Source organism: Callithrix jacchus, chromosome 22 (assembly GCF_049354715.1).
Source record: "Callithrix jacchus isolate 240 chromosome 22, calJac240_pri, whole genome shotgun sequence".
NCBI classification, from domain to species: Eukaryota; Metazoa; Chordata; class Mammalia; order Primates; family Cebidae; genus Callithrix; species Callithrix jacchus.
The window spans coordinates 7,101,200-7,116,671 of NC_133523.1; the positions used below are offsets into that span (position 1 = coordinate 7,101,200).

Below are 15,472 nucleotides of genomic sequence, written 5' to 3' on the forward strand. Positions count from 1 at the left end.
CACACTGTTCTGCTCACTTACCCCTTGCTGCCCTTCTCCTCCTCCTCCTCCTCCTCCTCCTCCTTCTTCCTCTTTCTTTTTTAGTCTGGCTTTGTCACCCGGGCTGGAGTGCAGTGGCATGATCTCGGCTCACTGCAACCTCTGCCTCCTGGGTTCAAGTGATTCTCCTGCCTCAGCCTCTTGAGTAGCTGGGATTACAGACAGGCACCACCACACCCAGCTAATTTTTGCATTTTTAGGAGAGATGGGTTTCACCATGTTAGTCAGGTTAGTCTCAAACTCCTAACCTCATGATCTGCCTTCCTCAACCTCCCAAAGTGTTGGGATTACAGGCGTGAGCCATCACACCTGGCACCCCTTGTTTTTCAAAGCCCATACAGTAGGCACACAAATGGACAAAAAGAGGTTGCTCATGTGTGCAATCAACAAACATCTCTGGATTGCTGGGGACTCAGCAGGAAACAAGATAAGTGTGGCATCGACCTGCACCGAGCTCATAGATACTAAATTCAGAATACCTAAAAAATAACTACAAAGTATGGTACCTTCTAGGAGAAGCATAAGAAGACCTGATATAAATGGCCCCAGGAGGTAGATGACTGATTGAATATGCCCATTTTGCAAATGAGAAAAACGAAGGCACATGGACTTTTTTTTTTTTTTTTTTTTTGAGACAGTCTTGCTCTGCTGCCCAGGCTGGAGTGAAGTGGTGTGATCATAGCTCACTGTAGCCTGGACCTCCTGGGCTCAAGCGATCCTCCCACCTCAGCCTCCTGAGTAGCTGGGATTTTAAGCCACCACTCACTGTGCTCAGCTTGGAGTTGAAAAGACTGTAGAAGATGTACAAGTGGCAGTTGTCAGTGCCTAGATTTAAACCCCAATTGCCCTTCAGAGTCTAAATTCTTAATAATTTCTTTCCAGGGCAAAAATATGCAAAAACCCTGGGGTTGTAGAAAGATGAGCCGGGGTGGAGGTCGGGGCCAGATGAGAGGGCCCTGATAAACCAGAGCGGGGACTTTGCTTGTCAGTCCAGAGCAATGGGAAGCCAAGGGCAGGTTCTCGCAGGACTGACAGGAATTATTCTTTGAAGACGCTTGTGGCTGCCATCCAGGAGGAGGTTGCTGCAAAGATCCGGGCCAGGAATGTTGGAGAACTCTGGGCTGGGGGCCATAGGGGTGGGGATAAGTGGTTCTATTTGGCACATAATTAGGAAATCGTGTTTGCTGAAGGTCCGAATGAGAGGGGTAAAAGGAGCTTCTGCAAGAGAGAGGAAGACAGCGTTGAAAGAGTACTCAGGGTCATCACCAGGCACCGACGAGGATAAAGGGTCAAGTTCTGGACATGGAAGTCACGAGCCTGGCACCGGATTCGGGGCATGGCATGGAGCCAGGGCGGAGATCGTCGTTGCCAAGCTCAGGGCCAGCCCATCCCCCGCAACCCAGAGCCCGTCGGCTATAGGACCTCGCGATCGCCTTCGACCCAGGGTGGAGAGCGCCGGCTGAGGCAGGCATGCGCGCTGTTCCGGCACAGCCTGTCGTGGCGCAGGGGGCGGGACCAGATACGGTCATGTGAAGGGCTCTCGGCTAGCGGGTCACGTGACCGCGGCGCGGATCAGCTGATGCGGGAGGGTTTGAAGCCGCGCCGCGAGGGAGGGAGGTCGCAGTGACAGCTACGGGCGCTCGGACCCGGGCTGCTGCCCCGTCGCACCCGCCCGCGTCCCGCGCTCCCGCCCCAGCATGACAGCCCCGGCGGGTCCGCGCGGCTCAGGTGAGGACATGGGCGGCACCGTGGGGCCCTGAACCCAGGCGGGCGGGCTGCTTCTCCGACCTGGGGCGGCGGAGCTCCCAGTCTCCTTTTTTCTAAACTCCAGCGCTGACTTCTCAGCCTCCCCACGGTGGAGAAATGTGCAGACGGCTCCTAGAACTTGGGCGGCGGGTGGGCACCAGCCTCTCCGATTCTCCCTCCTGAGCCCAGGCTATGCCGGGTTCCCAAACTCAGGCAGCGAGAGCGCCGGGCCGCCAGCTTCTCCCCTTCGGGACGGCGAGGTTCCCGGGATTTCCACGGGGAGCCTAGGTCCTGATGGCTCAACTTTGGCTGGAACTCAGGCAGCGGGCACCGGCTACTCCAACCCGCACGTGAGACTCCCCGGCTTCCCCTCCTGATTCCTGGAGACAAACGCTAAGCTTCCCTAAATTCCAGCGCGGGCCGGGGGCGCGGTGGCTCATGCCTGTAACCCCAGCGCTTTGGAAGGCCAAGGCGGGCGGATCACACAGTTAGAAGTTCGAGACCAGCCTGGCCAACATGGTGAAATCCTGTCTCTACTAAAAATATAAAAATCAGCCGGGTGTGGTGGCGAGTGTAATCCCAGCTACTTGGGAGGCTGAAACAGGAGAATTGCTTGAACCCGGGACACGGAGGTTGCAGTGAGCCAGGATCCGGGCAACAGTGAGACGCTGTCTCAACAACAACAACAACAAATCAAACGTGGAGAGCTGGAGGGATTGCCCCAAGGCGATTAACTCAATTTTAGCTCTCCAACCCCGTGGAGCCTTCTTAAACTCTGGCTTCCAGCCAGTTCTGATGCGCATCCTCCCCACCCCAACCCCCACCCCCGCCCGCCGTTGTCCCCCAAGGAGGCTACAGGAAGACCCCCTTGTGTTAGCTTCCCCTTCTGGAGCCAGCTGGGGACCCCTACCTGATAGGCATCCTGGTGTCCCCGCTGGTACGATCTGGGGTGGATTGGCTGTAATCTCAGCCCGGTATTCGGGCCCTGCCCTCTGGCTTTGTTATAAACAGCCACAGCAGCATCCAATTCCAAAGGGAGGGGCCGGGAACTTGTCCCTCTCTGCCCAGCAGGTTCTGACACTACCCACATTTATCCTGACAGCTTTGCTAGGCAGGGGGCCAGGCCCTAGAAAGCATATCCCCGTGGGGGTGTGACAGGGACAGTCCTGGGCTACCCTGACCAGCTTTGACTCCAGCAGTTGCTGAAACCTTAGATCTCCTTAAGCTGGAAAAAAATAAACAGTGAGTAGAACAGCTTGTGTTTGCTGAAGAGGTCTTTATCTGCTGTGTCTCATTGAATTCTCAGAGCAGCTTCAGGATCTCAGCCTCAGGGCTCTGGGAGAGGATAGGCTTTTATTTATTTATTTATTTTTTTTTTTTTTAAGAAAATTTTTTCTGTTGCCCAGGGCTGTAGTGCAGTGGCTCACCCTAACATCCAACTCCTGGGCTCAAGTGATCCTCCCACCTCAGCCTCCCGAGTAGTTGGAGTCCCAGCTACTAACTACAGGCATGAGCCATCACCACAGCTAATTAAAAACTTTTTTTTTTTTTTTGGTGGAAAGGGGGTCTCTTATTTCCTAGGCTGGTCTCAAACCCTGGACTCAAGCAATCTTCCCACCTTGGCCTCCCAAACCATTGGGACAACAGGCTTGAGCCACTGAGCCCAACCATGGGGTAGCCTTTTTAACATTTCCACTCTTCAGATGAGGAGATGGAGGCTTAGGGAGGTACCTGGAGTCACCGGACTGGAAAGTGGCAGGTCTGGGATTTGATCCTAGGGCTTCATGATTTCCAGGAGCTGGTGCTCTTCAGGGAGAAAAAAAAATGAGTCTTTAATGGCTGGGCACAGGGTGGCTCATGCCTGTAATCCCAGCACTTTGGGAGGCCAAGGTGGGCAGATCATGAGTTCAGGAGATGGAGACCATCCTGGCTAACATGGTGAAACCCCGTCTCTACTAAAAATTCAAAAAATTAGCTGGGAGTGGTAGCATGCCTGCAGTCCTAGCTACTTGGGAGGCTAAGGCAGGAGAATCTCTTGAACCTGGGAGGTGGAGGTTGCAGTGAGCCGAGATCGCGCCATTGCACTCCAGCCTGGGCAACAGAGCAAGAGTGAGACTCTTTAGCTGATAGGCATCCTGGTGTCCCAGCTGGTAGGGTCTGGGGTGGGTTGGCTGTAATCTCAAAAAAAAAAAAAAGTCTTTAGCAAATGTGTTCCGTTATTATTACTTATATTGTCAATTACCCCTTCTCCAGGTCTTTGGCTTCTGAGAGTATCAGCTGATGGGCCAGGTTATAATGAATGCAAAGGTCATCTCTTGGGCATTTGTCCAGACAAACCTGGAATACAGGCTGAGTGTTATGCTCATATCTGGAAGCAGGAGTCGGGATGAGCCCAGGAGCCTTGAACGTCCAGTGAAAAGCCAGTGGGAGCAGTTCATTTTCTTCCCACAGATCAGTAACAGGAACGTTGATGAAATGTTCTGACATTCACCATGGATCAGTCCCTGTGATTAATGCTTTATAAGCATCCAGTCCTAAGTGTTCCCATGAGAGATGATTATTGCCCCATTTTGCAGATGAGGAAACCGAGGCTCAAAAACCTGGTGAGCAGGAGGGGCAGGAATCAGCCCAGGCCCTGTACCTCCTGAAACCCAGCTCATAACCTCTGAGCAGGACTGGTGCTTAAAATGTTGCAGGTTCTCTGGGTTTTTTTTTTTTGTTTTTTTTTTTTTTTGAGACAGAATCTTGCTCTGTCACCCAGGCTGGAGTACAGTGGTACAATCTTGGCTCACTGTAACGTCTGCCTCCCAGGTTCAAGCAATTCTCCTGCCTCAGTCTCCCGAGTAGCTGGGACTATAGGTGCATGCCACCATGCCCGGCTAATTTTTGTATTTTTAGTAGAGATGCGATTTCACCATGTTAGCCAGGATGGTCTTGATCTCCTGACCCTGTGATCCACCTCGGCCTCCCAAAATGCTGGGATTATAGGTGTGAGCCACTGCGCTCGCCCTGGTTTTCTGTAGATCTCTCTGAGCTCTTCCTTGGCAAGAACGTGGGGCCATGAAGATAGGGCATATGCTGCCTTCCTTGTTCAGAAACGGGTAAAGGGGAGTTGCCCAGGCCTCACCCCCAGTGCCCTCTCCTATTCCCACAGAGACCGAGCGGCTTCTGACCCCCAACCCTGGGTATGGGACCCAGGTGGGGCCTTTGCCGGCCCCTCCGACACCCCCAGAAGAGGAAGACCTTCGACGTCGTCTCAAATACTTCTTCATGAGTCCGTGCGACAAGTTTCGAGCCAAGGGCCGCAAGCCCTGCAAGCTGATGCTGCAAGTGGTCAAGATCCTGGTGGTCACCGTGCAGGTGAGATCTGCCAAGCAGGGCCCCCCTCCGGAGGTCACCTGTGGGCCACTGTTCTCCTTGAAGAAAAATCTTTATTTTTTATTCTTCAATTTTTTTTGAGACGAAGTCTTGCACTGTCTTCTGGGCTGGAGTGCAGTGGTGCAATCTTGGCTCACTGCAACCTCTACCTCCCGGATTCAAGCGATTCACCTGCCTCAGCATCCTGCGTAGCTGGGATTACAGGTGTGCACCACCACGTGCAGCTAATTTTTTGTATTTTTAGCAAAGATGAGGTTTTACTATGTTGGCCAGGCTGGTCTCGAACTCTTGACCTCATGATTCGCCTGCCTCGGCCTCTCAAAGTACTGGGATTATAGGTATGAGCCACCGTGAAGAGGAGTCTTGTCAAAGAGGAGTCTTCTTCAAGTCAAGGCCTTGAACAAGAGTCTTAAAGCAGTGTAATGACAAGTAGGAAGCCATGTGAAATCTGTGTGTAGCAGCTTTTTTTATTTTTTTATTTTTTATTTTTTTTTGAGACGGAGTTTCACTCTTGTTACCCAGACTGGAGTGCAATGGCACGATCTCAGCTCACCGCAACCTCCGCCTCCTGGGTTCAGGCAATTCTCCCACCTCAGTCTCCTGAGTAGCTGGGATTACAGGCACGTGCCACCATGCCCAGCTAATTTTTTGTATTTTTAGTAGAGATGGGGTTTCACCATGTTGACCAGGACGGTCTCGATCTCTTGACCTCATGATCCACCCGCCTCGGCCTCCCAAAGTGCTGGGATTACAGGCTTGAGCCAACGCGCCCGGCAGCAGCTCTTTTTATATTTATTTATTTATTTTTATTTAATTAACTTATTTTTTGAGACAGTGTTTCACTCTTTCGCCCAGGCTGGACTGTAGTGGCTCAGTCTTGGCTCATTGCAACCTCTGCTGGGTTCAAGAGATTCTCCTGCCTCACCCTCCTGAGCAGCAGGGATTATAGGTGCCTACCACCACGCCCCGATAATTTTTTTTTTTTTTTTTTTTTTTAGTAGAGACCAGGTTTCGCCATGTTGGCCAGGCTGGTCTCAAATTCCTGACCTCATGTGATCTGCCCACTTTGGTCTCCCAAAGTGCTGGGATTATAGGTGTGAGCTCACAGCCACTCCTTTTAAGCTTACCAGCATGTCCTTCAAGGTCCTGATGACTGCTGTTCCCATTGTATAGAAGAAGCCACTGAGGGCCAGGCATGGTTGTTCATGCCTGTAATCCCAGCGCTTTGGGAGACCAAAGTGGGTGGATCACGTGAGGTCAGAAGTTGGAGACCAGCCTGGCTCTACTAAAAATACAAAAATTAGCTGGGTGTTGTGGCAGGCACCTATAATTCCAGCTACTCAGGTGGCTTAGGCAGAGAATTGCTTGAACCCAGGAGGCGGAGGTTGCAATAAGCTGAGATCACGCCACTGCACTCCGGCCTGGGCGACAGAGCGGGACTCCGTCTCAAAAAAGAAAAAAAAAAACTGATGAATGTTAGTCCCTGCTGTGAGATATACGAATGCCTACCCTATGTTGTAGCAGGGAGGACACAGTCGTAGGAGTGACTTGGAGCTTTTGCCAAGAGGTGGGGTGAAATTACTCAAAGCAAAGAAATGCACAGGTGCCTGAGTTAGCAGGGACTGCCCCACCCCAGTGGACACCTCTAGAGCCCTCCTGTCCTCTTTCTCTTGCCTGTGCCCTGAGGGAGATACCCCCCAACCTCCATCCTAGCCATGCCAACCCCTGCTACCCTCTTCCCAGCTCATCCTGTTTGGGCTCAGTAATCAGCTGGCTGTGACATTCCGGGAAGAGAACACCATTGCCTTCCGACACCTCTTCCTGCTGGGCTACTCAGACGGGGCTGATGACACCTTCGCAGCCTACACGCGGGAGCAGCTGTACCAGGCCATCTTCCATGCAGTGGACCAGGTGCTGGTGGGTGGGCAGGTGCGGGTGGGTGGGCCGCAGAGAGGGGGCTGGGCTCACAGGCCCTCCCGTTCTCTGTCCATAGTACCTGGCGTTGCCGGACGTGTCACTGGGCCGGTACGCGTATGTCCATGGCAGGGATGACCCTTGGGCCAATGGCTCAGGGCTTGCTCTCTGCCAGCGGTACTACCACCGAGGCCATGTGGACCCAGCCAATGACACATTTGACATTGACCCGATGGTGGTCACTGGTGAGTGGGCACGCGGGGCTTTGCTGTTTGGAGTCTGAGCTTCGGGATCAAAATCAACAGCTAGAGCGGAGCGACATGGCTCACACCTGTAATCCCAGCACTTTGGGAGGCTGAGGAGGGAGGACTGCTTGAGGCCAGGAGTTTGAGACCAGCCTGGGCAATGTAGGAAGACCTTGTCTCTATACACAAAAAAATTAGCTGGGGCTGGGCGCGGTGGCTCAAGCCTGTAATCCCAGCACTTTGGGAGGCCGAGGCGGGTGGATCACGAGGTCAAGAGATGGATACCATCCTGGTCAACATGGTGAAACCCCGTCTCTACTAAAAATACAAAAAATTAGCTGGGCATGGTGGCACATGCCTGTAATCCCAGCTACTCGGGAGGCTGAGGCAGGAGAATTGCCTGAACCCAGGAGGTGGAGGTTGCGGTGAGCCGAGATCGCACCATTGCACTCCAGCCTGGGTAACAGAAGCAAAACTCGTCTCAAAAAAAAAAAAAAAAAATTAGCTGGATGTGGTGCTCCTGTGCTCCTGTTAGCATGCTCCTGTGGTCCCGGCTCCTCAGGAGGCTGAGACAGGAGGATCACTTGAGTCCAGAAGGTTGAGGCTGCAGTAAGCTATGATCACGCCACTGCACTTCAGCCTGGGTGACACAGTGAGACCCTATCTCGAAAAAAAAATAGTATTCGGCTGTGCATGGTGACTCACACCTGTAATCCCAGCACTTTGGGAGGCTGAGGCAGGTGGATCACCTGAGGTTGGGAGTTCCAGACTAGCTTGACCAACATGGAGAAACCCTGTCTCTACTAAAAATACAAAATTAGCCAGGCTTGGTGGCAGGCACCTGTAATCCCACCTACTCTGGAGGCTGAGGCCAGAGAATTGCTAGAACCTGGGAGGCAGAGGTTGCAGTGAGCTGAGATCGTGGCATTGCACTCCAGCCTGGGCAACAAGAGCGAGACTCCATCTCAAAAAAAAGTATGGTTAGTGTGAGTGTGACTCTTGCCACATAGAAAGCACCAGGTGTCATTTTTTATTACGGTTCATTCACTGAACATCCTCTGGCCCAGAGAGTGCCAGGCCTGTAGGAATGACCCAGCCCTGGGAAACACAGAGAAGAAGCTACCGGGAGCTCTGGGGAGACCAGCCTGGCCTCCCCTGCCCCCTGAGGCCCTTCCCTGCCTCGCTGTCCTCAGACTGCATCCAGGTGGATCCCCCTGAGCGGCCCCCTCCGCCCCCCAGCGACGATCTCGCCCTCTTGGAAGGCAGCTCCAGTTACAGGAACCTCACGCTTAAATTCCACAAGTACTGCCTGCTGGCTCAAGGGGGGCCCAGGGTGGGGGAGGCACCACACCAGACACTCTCACCCCAGCAGCCACTTCCCTAAAATGGGGACAGGCCCGCCCCCTGGCACTGGCACCTGCTGGGTGAGCACTTCCCCTGCCAGCTGCAGAATCAGCACGGGGCAGGGGTGCTAGCACTCGGGCCGGAAGGGACCTGAAGACGCCCCTGCCCCTCACGGGAGCCTCCTGCCTAGGCTGATCAATGTCACCATCCACTTCCGGCTGAAGACCATTAACCTCCAGAGCCTCATCAACAACGAGATCCCGGACTGTTATACCTTTAGCGTCCTGGTGAGGCCCCCGGGGGACCCACAGGGCTCCTGAGTTCCAGGGCAGGGACATGGTCAGGGAATCTCTCAGGAACGTTTCGGGAGCATTGGTCGAGGGCAAGCATGCAGGTGATGAGGGAGGGAGCCCGGGGGCTGTCAGGCCACCTGTCACATGGATCCTGGGGCTTGGGGGCACCAAGGTTTACTCTGTTCCCAACTGGCCCCCACAGATCACATTTGACAACAAGGCGCACAGCGGGCGGATCCCCATCAGCCTAGAGACCCAGACCCACATCCAGGAGTGTAAGCACCCCAGTGTCTTCCGGCACGGTGAGCCCCTGAGCCCCAGACCAGTGCTGCCTGGGGGCCCTGACCTGCCCAGGAATGCCCTGAGCCTCAGATCATAAGGAACTGGGGACCCTGTCCTGTCCTGGGATCCCCCAAGCCCCAGACCAGTGCTGACCGGGGTTCTTGACTCACCCCAAGCAAGCCCTGAGCCCACTGACCTGCCAAAACCAGCCGTGCAGCCCCCTAGTCTCCAGCCTGGCCTGGCACCAGCGCTAGCCTCCCAAGGCTCCGTGACACCCTGGCCCTACCCACTGCTCTCTCCGCAGGAGACAACAGCTTCCGGCTCCTGTTTGACGTGGTCGTCATCCTCACCTGCGCCCTGTCCTTCCTCCTCTGTGCCCGCTCGCTACTTCGAGGCTTCTTGCTGCAGAACGTGAGGCCCCTGTGTCGTGTGGGCCGGCCCTGGGGTGAGAAAAGCCAGGCCTTCAAGGGTCCTGGGCCTGGACAGACCCTCACCCTGCATGCCTTTTGCAGGAGTTTGTGGGGTTCATGTGGCGGCAACGGGGACGGGTCATCAGCCTGTGGGAGCGGCTGGAATTTGTCAATGGCTGGTACATCCTGCTGGTCACCAGCGACGTGCTCACCATCTCAGGCACCATCATGAAGATCGGCATTGAGGCCAAGGTGTGTCCTGCTCACGCCCTGGGCCCCAGGTCCCATCCCTGCTGTCAATGCTCGTTTGGGGCCATGCTCTCCCCCAAGCTCCCGCCAAGGGAAGGGCCGGGCCAGAGAGGTTGATGCTGCTCCCACCCGCAGAACTTGGCGAGCTACGACGTGTGCAGCATCCTCCTGGGCACCTCGACACTGCTGGTGTGGGTGGGCGTGATCCGCTACCTGACCTTCTTCCACAACTACAATGTGAGCTTTGTGCACGAGGCTGGGCCTTCCATGTGGTTACCCCATACCCTCCAAAGAAATCCTTATACACACAGCACTCACCAGCCCTGGCCAGTGGCCTCTTGCAAGCCTCCTCCTCCTACCTGCCCATACACACAGGGTCATTGCTGCACCTGGGCAAGGCCCTGGGAGCCTGATCCTTCGTGCCCACCAGCTGAGTCCAGCCATGGGGTGCCCTTGGACCCCCTCAGACATGGCCCCACCCCCTCCAGGTACCCACTGGCTCCTGTGGCCACACCAGCTGTGCCCTTGGCGAGGCCCCAGCCCCCCCACCCCCATCTGGGTGCCCACAGCTGACCTGGGTTGTGGCCACACTCTCAGCGACGCTCCCTCTGCCCCAACCCAGATCCTTATCGCCACGCTGCGGGTGGCCCTGCCCAGCGTCATGCGCTTCTGCTGCTGTGTGGCTGTCATCTACCTGGGCTACTGCTTCTGTGGCTGGATTGTGCTGGGGCCCTATCACGTGAAGGTAGGGGCCACCATGGCTGGAGTGTGTGTGGCCTGCAGTCGAAGGATCCCTGGCCCCCTCCCCTAAGCACCCTTACCCCTGGACTCCCCAGATCCAGTGACATTGCATGACTCAGCTGGACCCCAGGGCCTTACCAGCAGGTCTGACCCCTGTTGACCCCGACATTGACCCCCAGATGACCCCAACTGACTGCTAGTACTCCATGTACTGTCCTTTCTAAACCCTGGTAACCTTGACATTGAAGCTATGGCCTGGTCACTGACACCATGTCCCCATCATGACTGCTAGTACTGCATACACTGTCCCCTTTAACCCCTGATGACCTTGACATTGACCCTGTGACCTGGTCATTGACCCTGTGACTCCCAGTTGGCCCCATACTGACTGCAGGTACTCTGATCTGTCTCCTCTGACCCCTGGTGACCCTGACATTGACCCTGTGACCTGGTTATCGACACCATGACCCCCAGATAAGCCCATTGTGACTGCTAGTATTCCATGCACCATTCCCTTTAACTTCAGTGACCCTGACATTGATCCTATGACCTTGTCATTGACATTCTGACCCCCAGATGACCCCTTGGTGACTTCTGGGAATCTATCCACTGTCTCCCGTGGCCTCTGGTGACCCTGACACTGACCCTGTGCCATTATTGTCACAGTTGCTGGTGACCCTATTTCAATCTGGGTTATTCCCCTTCCTGCTTTGTCTGCCCAGACCCTAGGTCAGCCCTGTGATCCTGCCATTGACCCTGAGACCTGACCATTCACATGATGACCCCAGCCCGAGACCCAGCCATTCACATAGTGCCCCCAGCCCGGGACCCAGCCACTCACATGGTGACCCCAGCCTGGGACCCGGCCACTCACACGGACCCCAGCCTGATGCCAGCCCCCGGCTCTGGCCATGCCTGGCTCCCTCTGATCCTCCGCCCCTCTGCAGTTCCGCTCACTGTCCATGGTGTCTGAGTGCCTGTTCTCGCTCATCAACGGGGACGACATGTTCGTGACATTCGCCGCCATGCAGGCGCAGCAGGGCCGCAGCAGCCTGGTGTGGCTCTTCTCGCAGCTCTACCTGTACTCCTTCATCAGCCTCTTCATCTACATGGTGCTCAGCCTCTTCATCGCCCTCATCACCGGCGCCTACGACACCATCAAGGTCAGTCACGTGCGCACAGCCACACGCACCCAGCCCTAAGCTTGGGCTCTGGGTGCCCAGAGTCTGCCATGCAGGGGTTTTGGGGACACCACAGGTGAACAGAGAAGACCCTGGGAAAGAATATGGGCAACTCTGAAACCAAAAAGAGAGTGATTCGAAATTGGGGGGCACGGGGGAAATGGATGGCATCTCAGCCTTGGCAAGGTGGGCTTGGGCCAGGAGGGTGCCTAAGTCTGCCTTTACCTTTACAGGGCAACCGAGTCATAGGGTTTATTTATTTATTTATTTGTTTATTTAAGATGGACTTTTTCTCTGTCGCTCAGGCTGGAATGCAGTGGTGCCATCTTGGCTCTCTGCAACCTTTGCCTCCCCGGTTCAATCCTGCTTCAGCCTCCTGAGTAGCTGGGATTAGAGGCCTGTACCACCATGCCCAGCTAATTTTTGTATTTTTAGTAGAGATGAGGTTTTGCCTTGTTGGCTAGGCTGGTCTCCCAACTCCTGACCTCCTGATCCACCTGCCTCGGCCTCCTCAAGTGCTGGGATTACAGGCGTGAGCCACCACACACTCCCATTATTTGTTTTTTTGAAATGGAATCTTGCTCTGTGGTCCAAGCTAGTACAGTGCTGTGATCTTGGTTCACTGCACCCTCCGCCTCCCGAGGTCAAGCGATTCTCCTGCCTCAGACTCCTGAGTAGCTGGGATTACCGGCATGTGCCACCACACCTGGCTAATTTTCGTATTTTTACTAGAGATGAGGTTTCACCACATTGGCCAGGCTGGTCTGGAACTCCTGACTTCAAGTGATTCACCCGCCTTGGCCTCCCAAGGTGCTGGGATTATAGGCATGAGCCACTGTGCCCAGCCAAGTCATAGAGTTTCAGTGACCTTGTCATTGACCCTGGGACATTGTCATTCACATGGTGACCCTCAGCTGGCCCCATTCCTAAGGCTGACCCCCAGGGACCCCACCCCGTCCCCAGGCCCCAGCCATGCCCCCAGTTCCCTCTGACCCCACCCAAGGTTAACTTCTAAGCAGTAAAACTGGGCTCAACTCAGGGCTGTCTGATTCCAGAAGCCATGCTCCTAATCCTCCTGTCCTCTGTCTAGTGGGGTGGCTGGGAACAGTGGTTTCCCAGCAAGCTGCAATCAGGGGACAGAGAAGGATGTGGAAGTGGCAGGTAGATACAATTCTTTCAGCAGATATATGTAAGGGCCAAGATCTGTGTCGGAATCAGGTGTACGTGATCTGTCCAAGGCCTCTGGGCAAGATGAATGGGTCGGGAGCAGACAACCACGACCAATGACCTGCTCCTAACAGGTATGAAGGAAGAGTGGAAGATTACAGAGGGACTCCTGCTTTAGATTGGTATGAGAGTGGGTCCAGGCGAACTTCTAGAATGTTCTATTACTAGTCTCTAGCCCTATGCAGCTATTTAAATTTTGATTTTGATTCTGGCTGGGCACAGTGATTCATGCCTGAAATCTTAGCACTAGCACTTTGGGAGGCCAAGGTGGGCAGATCACATGAGGTGAGGAGTTAGAGACCAGCCTGGCCAACGTGGTAAAACCCCATGTGTACTAAAAATATAAAAAATTAGCCAGACGTGGTGGCACACACCTGTAATCCCAGCTACTCCAGAGGCTGAGGCAGAATTGCATGAACCTGGGAGGCAGAGGTTGCAGTGAGCTAAAATTAAGCCACTGCACTCCAACCTGGGTGACAGGGTGAAACTCTGCCTGGGGGAAAAAAAATTTTAATTCAGGCTGGGCGAGGTGGTGGCTCACGCCTGTAATCCCAGCATTTTAGGAGGCCAAGGTGGGTGGATAATGAGGTCAGGAGTTCCAGACCAGCCTGGCCAAGATGGTAAAACCCCATCTCTACTAAAAGTACATATTAGCCAGGTGTGGTGGTAGGTGCCTGTAATCCCAGCTATTCGGGAGGCTGAGGCAGAATTGCTTGAACCTGGAGGTTGCAGTGAGCCAAGATCGTACCACTGCACTCTAGCCTGGGCGACAGAACAAGACTCTGTCTCAAAAAAATAAAAATTAATTCGGGCCGGGTGCAGTGGCTCACGCCTATAATCCCAGCACTTTCGGAGGCTGAGGCGGGTGAAGAGATCGAGACCATCCTGGTCAACATGGTGAAACCCCGTCTCTACCAAAAATACAAAACTTAGCTGGGCATAGTGGCGCAGCCTGTAGTCCCAGCTACTCGGGAGGCTGAGGTAGGAGAATTGCTTGAACCCAGGAGGCAGAGGTTGCGGTGAGCCGAGATCGCGCACTCCAGCCTGGGTAATTAGAGTGAAACTCCGTCTCAAAAAAAAAAATTAATTCAAATGAAGTAGAATTGAAAATTCAGTTCCTGACTGGCACCATCCTGTATCCACTGCCCAAAAGCCAGTGTTGCCGGTGACTGCCATATTGGACAGCATAGACATTGAACCTTTCCATCGTCTCTAGAGCTAAGAGATGGAGCCCAAGGGGCAGTGCATTGAGGGGAAGGAATAGCTAAAGCAAAGGCCTAGTAGCTGGAAAATACTTATAGAAAAGATGGTCCCTCCGTGAGGCTGAGCGAGAAGGAAATCTTGGCTGGGACCCTGCCACATCCAGTGTCACCGGCAGATGAGTCCACTCCCTTTTCCCCGTGCACCAGCTGTCCTACAGACATTCAGTCAGGCCCTGGGAGCTACTTCCCGTCTCACCCTAGCACTTAGACGCCACACACATGCATCCACTCTGGTGGGCAAACTCAGGCCCTGCTCCCACAGCTGGGCTCAGCATGCATCCGGCTCACTCAGTAGATGGTTTCTGAGCACCGAGGTCGTGTCAGGTCTGGCTCTAGGTCTCTAGGTGCTGGGCCCACAGCAGAGGGCACCAGACTGGCAAAGATACAACTTGTGTCTAGGTTCAGAGGTCAGGGAAGGGTTCTCTGTGCAAGGAAACTATGAAACCATGGGTCAGCAGGCCCAGCAAGAGCAAAAGGCCGGGGCCGGGGGTGGGGGGTGGGAAGCCATGCAGATGGCTGGAGTGGAGGGCGGACTTCAAGGGTCTTAGAGATTGGGGGCCACTTTCAGGCTGAGTCTCCCGGCTTCTCTTCCCAGCATCCCGGCGGTGCAGGTGCAGAGGAGAGTGAGCTCCAGGCCTACATCGCGCAGTGCCAGGACACCCCGACCTCTGGAAAGTTCCGCCGCGGGAGCGGCTCGGCCTGCAGCCTTCTCTGCTGCTGCGGAAGGTTCGAGTCCTGGGTCTGGCCCATTCAGATTGGGGGTTGGGGGCTGGGGAAAGGGGAGCGAGCCAGAGAAAACTGACTCCCCTCTTCCCTGCTTCCCTCCTCCAGGGACCCCTCGGAGGAGCATTCGCTGCTGGTGAATTGATTCGACCTCGACTGCCTTTGGACCTTAACCCCTGGACTTCGGAGACCACCCCCCCACCCCACCCCCGCCCTGCCGGCTTATTTATTCTTAGGGTTTGCTTTTAAGGATCGGCTCCCTGCCGCGCCCAAGGAGGGCCTGGACGTTTCGAGTCGGACCCTTGGGGGCGGGGAGACAGGGTGGGGAGGGTGTTCAATAAAAGGGAAAATAAATGTGTCGTTCTCATTTTTAGCCGGAGGAGCAGTCCTTGCATTAAGCTGTTTGGCCCTTTAAGGCGCGGCCACACTCAGCATGGC

At 54.8% G+C, this 15,472-nt stretch overlaps 1 protein-coding gene across 3 annotated transcripts; it reads left to right on the forward strand.

Annotated features, from left to right (window-relative positions):
* The first annotated feature begins 1,622 nt into the window (after nucleotides 1-1,622).
* MCOLN1 (mucolipin TRP cation channel 1) lies at nucleotides 1,623-15,388 on the forward strand. Of its 3 annotated transcripts, XM_035287384.3 has the most exons (15): nucleotides 1,623-1,767; nucleotides 1,999-2,135; nucleotides 4,940-5,145; nucleotides 6,907-7,074; nucleotides 7,157-7,322; nucleotides 8,516-8,624; nucleotides 8,857-8,953; nucleotides 9,162-9,261; nucleotides 9,546-9,652; nucleotides 9,754-9,903; nucleotides 10,036-10,137; nucleotides 10,523-10,645; nucleotides 11,589-11,804; nucleotides 14,907-15,037; nucleotides 15,143-15,388. In XM_035287384.3, exons 3-15 carry the CDS (start codon nucleotides 5,056-5,058, stop codon nucleotides 15,177-15,179), a joined length of 1,596 nt encoding a protein of 531 aa, XP_035143275.2. In that variant the 5' UTR covers nucleotides 1,623-1,767; nucleotides 1,999-2,135; nucleotides 4,940-5,055; the 3' UTR covers nucleotides 15,180-15,388. The 3 variants fall into 3 exon arrangements, with proteins under 3 accessions (XP_035143275.2, XP_002761709.3, XP_078216512.1); XM_002761663.6 differs by lacking the exon at nucleotides 1,999-2,135; XM_078360386.1 differs by lacking the exons at nucleotides 1,999-2,135; nucleotides 10,036-10,137.
* The last annotated feature ends 84 nt before the right edge of the window (nucleotides 15,389-15,472 follow it).